The 11466-nt window shown below is 36.1% G+C and overlaps 1 protein-coding gene across 1 annotated transcript; it reads left to right on the top strand.

The window, feature by feature from the left end:
- The first annotated feature begins 3335 nt into the window (after nucleotides 1-3335).
- Nucleotides 3336-9214, top strand: rcvrn2 (recoverin 2). The gene is made up of 3 exons (XM_066682946.1): nucleotides 3336-3716; nucleotides 7934-8045; nucleotides 8361-9214. Exons 1-3 carry the CDS (start codon nucleotides 3336-3338, stop codon nucleotides 8444-8446), a joined length of 579 nt encoding a protein of 192 aa, XP_066539043.1. The 3' UTR covers nucleotides 8447-9214.
- The last annotated feature ends 2252 nt before the right edge of the window (nucleotides 9215-11466 follow it).

An 11466-nucleotide genomic window follows, 5' to 3' on the forward strand; every position in this document is an offset into this window, starting at 1 on the left:
CCAAAACAAGTACAGTCGCTGACACATAGGTTTCATCCTCACCACAAGTCACTGTCTGTGAAGTGTTTTCCCGTTGTTTACATGTGTTTCCTGCAGTCTGATTCTGTATAGGTTCTGGTCCCACTCTGACACTAATAACCATGTGGTTAAAGAAGTTAAATGAATGAACGAATGGATGGATGGATGGATGGATGGATGAACAAGACAGTGAATTAACAAATAAATGAATGAATGAGGCAATGAGGGCGGCGTCTGTGAGGAGTTTGGTGTGTTCTCCCTGTGTCCACGTGGGTTTCCTCTGTGTGCTCCCACAGTCCAAAAACACACGTTGGTAGGTAAATTGGTGACCAGGGTGTGTTCCTGCCTTGCGCCAAGTGATTCCGGGTGGACTCCGGACCCACCGCGACCCTCAACTATGTTTAAAGTGGAATTCTACTGGCTTTCCAAGCTTTATTTGTTCTCTACAACAGTCTGGGGACTATATCACCTTTGATGATGAATAATAATGGGAAAACCTGGAAAGAAAATATGTTTTCTAGTGACTATTATGCCTCAGCGTGTATTCCTTGGCCATGAAGGATTTTAATCCAAACCTTTTCCTGAAAAAATGTCTCAGGCGTCAGGCTGTGTATTCCTAACCATTTAATGTAATCATTTTTTTTAGAGATTTTAGAGGTGGAGGTCTGTTTCTGCTGAAAACCAGAAACTTCTGACTCTGTACATTTCTGTCGAACTGAGCATTTCACACCAAAACAAAACTCTGAATACTTTTGTTTACATTATAACCACTAAATTAGGACAGAGTTCTGAATTCATATAAAATAGGTTTAATCTACTTTATCTTTATTGATTTTATAATGCACTGAAAGCTCAAGTCTGACATAAAATGTAAAAAAAAAAAAACAAGAAGGAGCAGGGTAAGGAAAGTGCCAGAAGGGAGGGGTGAGAAAAGAAGATGAAAAAAAAAGACTTCCAGGAAATAGCAGTGAGACAGATGGCGGGACTTAAGGATCCCCTTCAATTACTTTGCCATGTTTTAACACCATCAAACAAAGTGTAGATTAATGAGGCACTAGACCAGTTCAGCTGTGTCTTTTCTTCTGAACATTTACATTTAATCTTAAATGTCCTTTTGTTTAAATCTGCAGTTCCTAAAGTTCAGTAATTCAAAACAAACCAAATTACACTCATTATCTGCTTCATCAATGTTACTGTTTTCCTGCTGTACTTATACAGTGCTGCACAAGTCAAAAAAGAAACACAACCTTTCAATTTAATTTCCAGCAAAAATGGCCATTAAGTACAAGCTATTCATAATTTTCTGATTATTATATAATGAGGAGATTAGACGTGTTTAATATGTATAATACTAAAACAGTATATTATCAAATGCATCCCATTAAAACTTCAATCATTTAACCAGTGAGTTACAAAAATGTCAAACCGAAGCTTTCCGGGGGTGACATTTATATGTTTTAATACAAATAGATATTAACATTCACACAAAATCAACTACACACACACGACCCAGCCGCCACATCCCATCTGCAGCTACAATTGATACATAAATGATTTCTGAGAAAACAAACATTCAAAAACTCCTCAAAAGCTACACAGGACGTAGGATTCCAAACAACTGTGTAAAACTGTCCCCATCAGATAAACAATGTTTAAAGTCTTTATCTTTAGAGGAGATGAGAAAATCAAACTTGTATCTTGCTCCAGATTTGAACAAAATCCACAGCAGTTTGTTTCCATACTTCCACTGTGAAAAGAATGACTCAGCAATCTGAAAAGATTAGAAACTGTCAAGAAGCCCACACTGAGAAGAAATAAAGAATAAAACTAAATCAACTGAATCAGCTCAAATGAAGCTGCTATTGTTTCTCAGATCTGAATGCCTTTAGAGGTGTCAGACCAGTTGAAACTAAATTCTGGGATGAATTTTTACATTCTGTACCTGTACCTCTCTGAACATCACTCAATAAGTATGGGATTAATTACAGGAAATGCAATCATTTTCTAAGACTTTGGAAGGTTGACTACAGATATTTTTGGAAAACTGAATGCATATATATTTATTTATTTATTTATTTATTTATTTATTAAAGAACCAAAAAGTAATAAATATTGACATTTCCAAACCCACTCCCAACAATTCCAAAGCCACAACAAAAAAATAAACATGTACAATGATGATGATAATAATAATAATAATAATAATAATAATAATAATAATAACAACAATAATAATAATAATAGTAGTTACAGATGGCGTCTGACCTGTGCACTGTTTTGACAGCAAACCTTTTAAATGGAAAAATGGAAGCTGTTAAAGTATAAAGTGTGGTGTCTCTGAAAACAGAAAGATCTGATATTCAGGTACTTTGTAATGTTACAGTAATGTTTTCTATCCATGTCATAATGCTCAAAAATGAGTATCTTATGTATTCTTGATTAATTTTAGTCATCATTAGAGGCAGGTGAGTTTGTTTTATTGGCTGCTGCATTCTCTGTGTAATTCAGAAGCTCTGAAGTCTCCCCGAGAGGCCTGAGCCCATCAGAGGAAATAAGACAGGTTATTAGACAGAGTATTTCATCTTTCTATCACCATGTAAAAATACATATGCATATTTTCAACGGTTTCTAGACACCCTTTAGAATTAGTTAATTCTGCAACCTGAAGCTGTTATGATATTGGACGCATGGTCTATATAATCTCATCAGAAAACCATGAAATGTGCCAGACCAGAGCTGAAACTGAAAAACGTGTATGTGATGGGTGTATCGAAAATGTTTCCAACATAGATATACCACCCTGAACTACAGACCTTAGACGCTGTTATGGCTGCTGGGTTCTACCTCTTTCCAAATCTGGGCTTTAAAATGTTGGTAGGCTAATTAGAGAGAGAGAGTGAGTGAGTGAGAGAGAGAGAGAGAGAGAGAGAGAGAGAGAGAGAGAGAGAGAGAGAGAGATTTAAAGCTCAGGGGCTGAGTCAATCCAAATCTGCCTCTAACAGAATTAACCCTGCCGTCAAAGGTAACACCCTAAGTCCACCTCCTCCTCCTCCACATATGCCTTATCTATTGACCCCTCAATCTCCCCGCCTCCTTCGTCATTGATCTGGGGACCAGATCTGTGCCTTCAGCTTCATATTCACACAGTCATCCAAAGAAGTTGGTGCTTTTGCTTGTCTACTACAAGTTTCTTGGACTGAGCATCTAGATCGGAACCAAGACAAAGTAAAAGGTCCTCAAATTCCTTCAAAGAGCAAAGAAAGAAAAAAGAAAAGAATTCCTGATATTTTTGTGGAGCCAAACTTGCCAAAGAAAAGATGGGGAACGCCAAGAGTGGCGCAATGTCCAAGGAAATCCTGGACGATCTGAAGCTGAACACCAAGTTCTCAGAGAACGAGCTCGCGAATTGGTACAAGAACTTCCAGAAGCAGTGCCCTACTGGTCGCATCACGCCTGAAGAGTTTGAAAAGATCTACGAACGCTTCTTCCCAGACAGTGACGCCAAGTCCTATGCAAAGCATGTCTTCCGCTCCTTTGATGCCAATGATGATGGTACACTGGACTTCAAGGAGTACATCATCGCCCTGCACATGACCTCAGGCGGCAAGACACAGACCAAGCTGGAGTGGGCCTTCTCACTTTTTGATGTTGACAAGAACGGCTACATCACCAAGACAGAGGTGGCTGAGATCACCAATGTAAGTTCATGACAGCAACTAAGCGGTTACCATACTGAACTGAATCCACTTGTATCTATTGTGTAAATCATATTCAGGTAAATAGTATTATTTAGAGTATTGCCTCTCCAAAATCAGTCAACTGAAAGGTAATATTTAAATATATTTTATTCAAGTGGAAACAGTGGAAACGTTAGAAAAGTACATAATAAATTACTCATGGTGAATACTAAATAAACCATACACTCTCAGAAAAAAGATAGAGTAAAATAAATTGTTGTCATTAAAAGTACAAACTATGTAAATGTATCTTTAAAGGTACACCAGTGGTGGTAAATTCCTGGTGTTTCATTACATCCTCTTTTCCAGAAGGAGAGGTGAATATTTGTATTATTTCATTACAGAACTGTGTAAAATAATATATATATATATATATATATATATATATATATATATATATATATATATATATATATATATAACATAAGTCCTGGAGATGAAATTGGGCAAATAATCAACACAATTATAATAGAATAAGTTACAATTATGCTCCCTAATTAAACCACCACATTGTCAGCAGAAGGTACCACCAAAGTGACATTTTCTCTGACAGTGTAGTACTTAATGAATACTTTATAGATTTTACTAAATAATGAGCCTAAGGCAGCTGAAATATCATTCAGTATAAGATTCGGCACAACTTTTTACAGTGTAATTATGTACCATTACAATTATGAATGGCTTTTTTGGATATTTTGTTTTCCCTTGCACAGGGTCATACTCCTCCATTTTGTTTATTGCTTTTTCAGAGACATAACATTTTACTTTTTAAAAAGAATGTTTAGTCTGAGAGGCACGGTGGTGCAGCAGGTAGTGTCGCAGTCACACAGCTGCAGGGACCTGGAGGTTGTGGGTTCGATTCCCACTGTGGGAGACTGTGAGTGTCTAGTGTGAGTGTCTTTCTTGGACTGAGCATCTAGATCGGAACCAAGACAAAGTAAAAGGTCCTCAAATTCCTTCAAAGAGCAAAGAGCAAATAGTGTGTCTATTGTGTTCTCCCTGTGTCCGCATGGGTTTCCTCCGGGTGCTCCGGTTTCCTCCCACAGTCCAAAAACACACGTTGCAGGTGGATTGGCGACTCAAAAGTGTCCGTAGGTTTGAGTGAATGTGTGAGTGTGTGTTGCCCTGTGAAGGACTGGCGCCCCCTCCAGGGTGTATTCCCGCCTTGCGCCCAATGATTCCAGGTAGGCTCTGGACCCACCATGACCCTTAATTGGATAAGCGGTTACAGATAATGAATGAATGAATGAATGTTTAGTCTGATTACATGCTATATAAATTCCCCTTTGATCATTTGCTGAACAAACATTTGATGCAGAGAAAGTATTAAAATAATTCTCAGTGTTACCATAGTCCAGTTAAGGACATTATCAAACCCTTGGTGTCTAATCTCAGACTTTTTCTGTCCTCTGTATCAGGCCTAAATTAGACACACTGGCTCTACTTTGAGCAAAGTTAGCTGTAAAGACTTTAACTTAGCAATTAGTCCATCACTTCAGCCGATTGCTAATAGATTTGGCCAAACTAAGAATAATCCATAGGATTACTGCTTTAGAGCTCGGACAGTAAACCCACCTCCACAAGCACTGATTATAATATTTAAGGTACATACATAAATTGAAGGATAAAAGTATATGCAGCTGTGATAACGGTATATGAATGATGCGGTTTAAGAAATTATACCATTATAAAACCTAGGAAACAGAATACATTGAATATATATATGTAAGCTGAATAGACATTTGCAGATAAAAAAATACAAATCAAAATATTTTTATTAATGTCAAAGCATGCAAACAATCATATTTTTGAATCTCATTTTCATTCCCAGTTAATATAAAATGTATAAAATGTATCCTGTACATGTAAAACTGAGCAGGAAAAATAATAAAAATAAATAGAAACTGTGTTTATACGATGAAGTCTTAATGTAACATTTTGGGCCACATTTTGCATAAAAAGAAATTTCTTGGAAAGAAAGTACTTGGATATTATTTCCACCTGTTTGTAGGAAAATATATATCAGGGGGTTTAGAACACACAAGCCAATTTAATCTGGCTTAGATTAAGATTTAACCTTAGACTCGAAGATCACATGTGACGGGGATGAAGGGAGATATACAGAGTGAACAAGACATGGCTGTCCAAACAGCTGAACACAGGTAAATTATCTGTAACACACGTAACCCACTCCAAACAAATTAATAATCACATATAAAATCAATAAAGTCAATAAAATTAAATATATTAATTTACAGTTTATAAATTGACTTTAATAATTTCTTACTTTGCTACATGTCTAAAGGCTTTTCATTCTAAAAATATACAGTCTTGGTAAGATTTTATGTCAAATGTTTCTCAGTCTGAGGTCATTGCATGAGTATTAATAGATTGACAAGACTTCCTTGTTTTAGTGAATTTATCAAATGTATCTAACTAAATCTGAAGATAATGTTGCCTATTTTAAGACAGTCAGCATGACCAGGCCATAGAGTGAGATAGTTTTCACTTGATAAATCGGACAAATGAAGCACATATATAAGTTCTAAATTCCTAAAATAGTGTTACAACAATCTCAAAATTAGAAATATTAATTAGCTATACCAACTATATTCAAGTTAATTGAATTTGCCGTGATGTATGGCATTTTTCTGAAAAAAGAAAAAACAGCAGTGACTGAAGTTAAAAGAGCATTAGTGAGCAGTTCAATGAGGGGGAGTTTGGTTTGTTGCCAGTAGCTTTGGCACTGATTTTAATCTCAGACTTAAATGACTACCATCTTGGCTGAATGCTGTAGCTGAAGTTTTAAAGAGCAAACACTCATTTAGGACCAGGTTTTTCACTCAGGAGAAGCTGAAAGTTGACAAGACTTGAATTTACAATACAGTATTTTCAACTCTTTGAGGCTTGCTAGCTAGGTAAGGTAGCTCAGTCGCTAGCTATATCAGGGGATTTTATGTTTCAGTGTTCCATGGAAAGAGGTTTTTAAATGTAAATTAAAAAGCCTTTAGCATTTATTTGTTTTACACTGGAACAACCTTTGCTTTCACAGTAGAGGTTCTGTCATGTTGCTCACTAGCAGCTCAACAAATAATCACAATATTTAACACACAGGCAGTCAGCAGAGTCCTAGATAATAGACATATGGTGAAATATAGTTTATATAATAATGATATATAAAGTTATCTAAGCCTAATTTTATGCTCAAAGAGAGTGACAACCCTTAGACTTGTGCTTGAATTTTGTCTATATTTCCTATATCAAAAGTGCTAAAAGCACTAAAATAAAACAGTAGGTGTGTGTATATACTAAGAATATGGGCAACTTAAAAAGTGTGTAAATGAGCAGTCAGCATTAGATGTATATGGAGGTCAGTTGGATATGGAGCTTATTTCCAGTGATTAACCCAGCAGAGAAATCTCAGAATTAGGTACAGATGGAGCAGCGCTTGGCTTTGCTAAAGGAGCTCAGTGCTAACATGAGCCGAACAGAAGGAAGGGGCTTAGTCCAGAGACAACATTCATGTTTAATAGTCAGCTGAACATTTTGGGAATTTACTAAATATTTTGGGTATTTTTTGCAGTTATTTTGATATTACTCTTAACCACAACAAGACTAATATGCTAAATGGTGAACACTAACTATTTATCTCAAATGTACGCAATACAGGTGTACACATGTGAGTTCTAGAGGTCCATTAACTAAATTTCTAGAGATCTGAGATCCCAGAAAGACCAGATGAGCCAGACAAATGAACACATTTCTGTCCATTCACTCTTAAAAAAGTGTTTTTTGTGCTCTTCTTTTCTTTATAAAGTGTTTATTGATAACATAATTTAACTTTTTGTATATGATGTATGCCTACATCTGTGGATTTGCTAAGCAGACTTTGATTAGAAGTCTGGAACTGGACCATTGTCTGCCTATTAAATATAACAACACTATTTTTCTTCTAATTATAAATTTTAATTGTAACACGATGTTAAATTTATGCACGCGTTGGATTTAGATATATTCTATGTATTTTATTTCTAGCTCATAATCAATCCACCACTTCTTTTCAAACTGCTCCAATGACACCAAACTGTTTAACACCCCAGAAGGGAATGCAAACTGTCCAGATCTGTGATAGCAGCGAATTGATGAGAAAAACTAATATTTTTGTGTTATTTCTTCAGTCCATTTTTAGGATGATTCCGAAAGAGGAGCAGGACAGACTTCCAGAAGACGAGAACACTCCGGAAAAAAGAGCAAACAAACTGTGGTCTTACTTCGACAAGTCGGAGACCGGTCAGCACAAAAAATTAATTAATCTAATGAAATACCTTCCAAGAGTGTATTTCTTCATGTTTTCATTTCACTAACATATACATACATTTTTTTATTGTTTGGTAGCTTATGTGCAATAATTACATATAAAATGTATAGCTAAATATTGATAATTAGTCACATCAATTATATTTAAGATTTATTTTATTCAGCATATTAATATTTTTTATCTTAAGTGTAGCTTTAATATGACCATTATTTTATTTATGTTAATATTTTTACATTGCATTATTATTGTTTCTATTGATTTCCTCTCTCTCTGGGTCTCTCTTTCAGATCGGCTGCATGAGGGCGAGTTCATTCAGGGTGTGATGGACAATGATAATGCCCTTCGTTTAATCCAGTATGTGCCCACCAAATAGGAAAATTCCAGCCCACTCTCCTCTTCCTTCTCTCTCTCTCATTTTCTTTTCCCTGCTCTCTTCACTTCCACTCTTTCTTTCATAATCTTTTTTTTTTTTTTTCATTGTAGCTCTAGACTCTGGTCATTTTTGTAAATACTGTTGTACACCATTATCAGCATTATTATGTTTTCACTCCAGCTACACTCCTGTCACAATAGAGAAAAGAGAAAAAAGGTTAAATTAATGTATACAACACAACAGGGTATATTTTTTATTTTATGTCCATAATTTAAATTATCACAGTAACCAAAAATTATACTCAACCTTTAATGTAGATCAACCACAACGGCAGTCCATATTTGTGTTTCTGTAAAACATACAGTAGAGTGTAATGGTTTAAATTTAACTTTCGTTCCTCCCATTTATAGTAGCATAGACTCCCATGCATAAAATAAATGGCCAAGCTTAAAATGTTAAAGAAATATATAAATGAACTGAATACTGCAGAACAGTTTTGGAGTACATGATAATATTACAGAATGGCTTTAATATACAGGGGAATAATGCAGAAAGGCTATGGAGTTGAGGAGAATATTACAGAAAGACAATGGAGCTCAGGAGCATGTTAAGTTGCTTTGTCTGTTACCAGGGAATGTTACCTGATTTTTTGTTTAATTTTTGCTAATATCTGGTTCATTAAAAGCTTTGCCATTTTTTTTGTACAGGAGTGTATATGCTTGACATTAAAGTTAAGAAAAATAATAAACCCATCCTGAGCAACAGTGCTTTTGGACGTCACATAGAAGGTCTTTAGACTATGGTTTTGTAAGTTTGGTGTGAAAAAGTATTATATTCTGTGGAATAAAATTTTCTGAGAAACTGTGAGATTGCCTGTGTTTATTAATCTTTCATAACTGTCCTTAGTCAAGTTTTTGAAATTTGGATTCTTTTTATTAAGCTTACTTCAGACCAACTTTGCAAATGCTGTCAAAGAAGCTGGATTTTCAAGGGAAAACAAGTTAGAATTAGGTTTTTAGGTAATTAGTTTAATTAGGCAGCACAGTGGCGCAGCAGGTAGTGTCGCAGTCACACAGCTCCAGGGGCCTGGAGGTTGTGGGTTCGATTCCCGTTTCGGGTGACTGTCTGTGAGGAGTGTGGTGTGTTCTCTCTGTGTCTGCGTGGGTTTCCTCCGGGTGACTGTCTGTGAGGAGTGTGGTGTGTTCTCTCTGTGTCTGCGTGGGTTTCCTCTGGGTGTCCACCTACCGTCCAAACACACATTGGTAGGTGGATTGGCGACTCAAAAGTGTCCGTGTGAGTGAATGTGTGTGTTGCCCTGTGAAGGAATGGCGCCCCCTCCAGGGTGTATTCCCGCCTTGCGCCCAGTGATTCCAGGTAGGCTCTGGACCCACCACGACCCTGAACTGAATAAGTGGTTACAGATAATGAATGGATGAATGACAACAATTTGCAATTTCATAAATTGCCTCCAAAAGTGAATTTAGTTTATTTTACTTACGTCAGAATGTGAAAACAGTCATTTTGATAATTGCATATGTACAGCAATTGAGTTTGAAATAATCTGCCTCAAAACTAGACTTTCATATCAACTTAACGGATATTTATTATAACTTTATTAGTGCTTATTCATAGATATACATTTTTAAAGATCATTGTTAATATTAACTTTATTAGAATTACGGCCATAATTTGTATTAAATTAGAACGTATTATAATAGTAATTCTGCATTAGAACTAAATTCCATATGTTAAGCTTACTATAAGATATTTATTTGATTAGAACGCTTTCCTGTATTTTAATTTTAACTTAATTAAAGATGTTAATTTTTTTAGTTTAATGTTTAATAATGTTTTTCCCCAGTCTTTTACATTTGTCAAGAAATAGCAGAATAGAATCATGTTAAACATATATCACCACCTGAAGTGGTTTTATAAGGTTGATAATATTCAATTTGACACTTTTAAACCTGAATGCTCTGGTGGTATGACTTTGCCTTAAATTTTTATTGGAAGCAGAAAAAAGATTTTACATGGGGACGATATTTGCTTATAATCCAGGATTAGTGGTGTGTGTTTGTTTGTGTAAGGTCTGACAGTGTATAAATGCACTCATCCTCTGTGCATGCGAGTTAATGTGACAGTACATGTGCATAAGTGATTGCACCTATTGTGTAAGCAATTTTATTTAATATATCACGATGTATTTAAGAACACGATCTGTTCTCTGAAAAAAAAAGTGGGGGGAAAAAGAATTTCATAATACTATTTACTTTTCATTGCTTCTCCCCCTTCACCATCACTCACAGGATTACTGTCATAATCCTCTGTCCAACACAGGAAAGCAGACTTCACAAAATCTCCTGTCTGCACTCTGCCTTTCTTTGGGCTTTCTACGCTGTGTCCAAAATGTTCAGACAGCCTGCTATATTTAATTGTAATCAAACTGTACATTCTGCCTTGAAACGTTTGTAAGGAAATGGGATGCTCTGGAGCAGCTGTACATGAGCCTGACACCACCATGCTCATGACATGAGTACACCAAAGGAGTGTAAAGACCCACCAGTTTGAACATGGAAACCTCCGTATGGATGCTTTAGGATGATTTGGAGTGACCAGAAGAAATAATCCATAATCAGTACCTGACTTTACTAACATAAACATGGAAGAGTGCCTTCGTATCCTAACAGTAACATTCCAACGAGTAGCCCAACTCCGTCCCCCATCCCAGAATAGTAGACTCTGTGACTTTAGTAGTAGAGGAATGAGCTGGTGTCTTTTGGCCACGCAGTGTTTGTAATATTGTTTGTCTTAAGTGAATGCTTTTTGACTGGATATAAATGTTCCATCACCTGGAACATCACAGAATAAACCCTATAATCACAAGAGTTACCAAAGCAACCACCTAGCAGCAACTTAGCAGCTACTAGTGGATACTCAAACAAGCACCGACAGATCTCTAGCCTCTAAAATACCACACAAAAAAAAACCTTTAGCAATGCCCTAAACTAGTTGGAATGCTA

The sequence above is a fragment of the Hoplias malabaricus genome, chromosome 10 (genome assembly GCF_029633855.1).
Source record: "Hoplias malabaricus isolate fHopMal1 chromosome 10, fHopMal1.hap1, whole genome shotgun sequence".
NCBI classification, from domain to species: domain Eukaryota; kingdom Metazoa; phylum Chordata; class Actinopteri; order Characiformes; family Erythrinidae; genus Hoplias; species Hoplias malabaricus.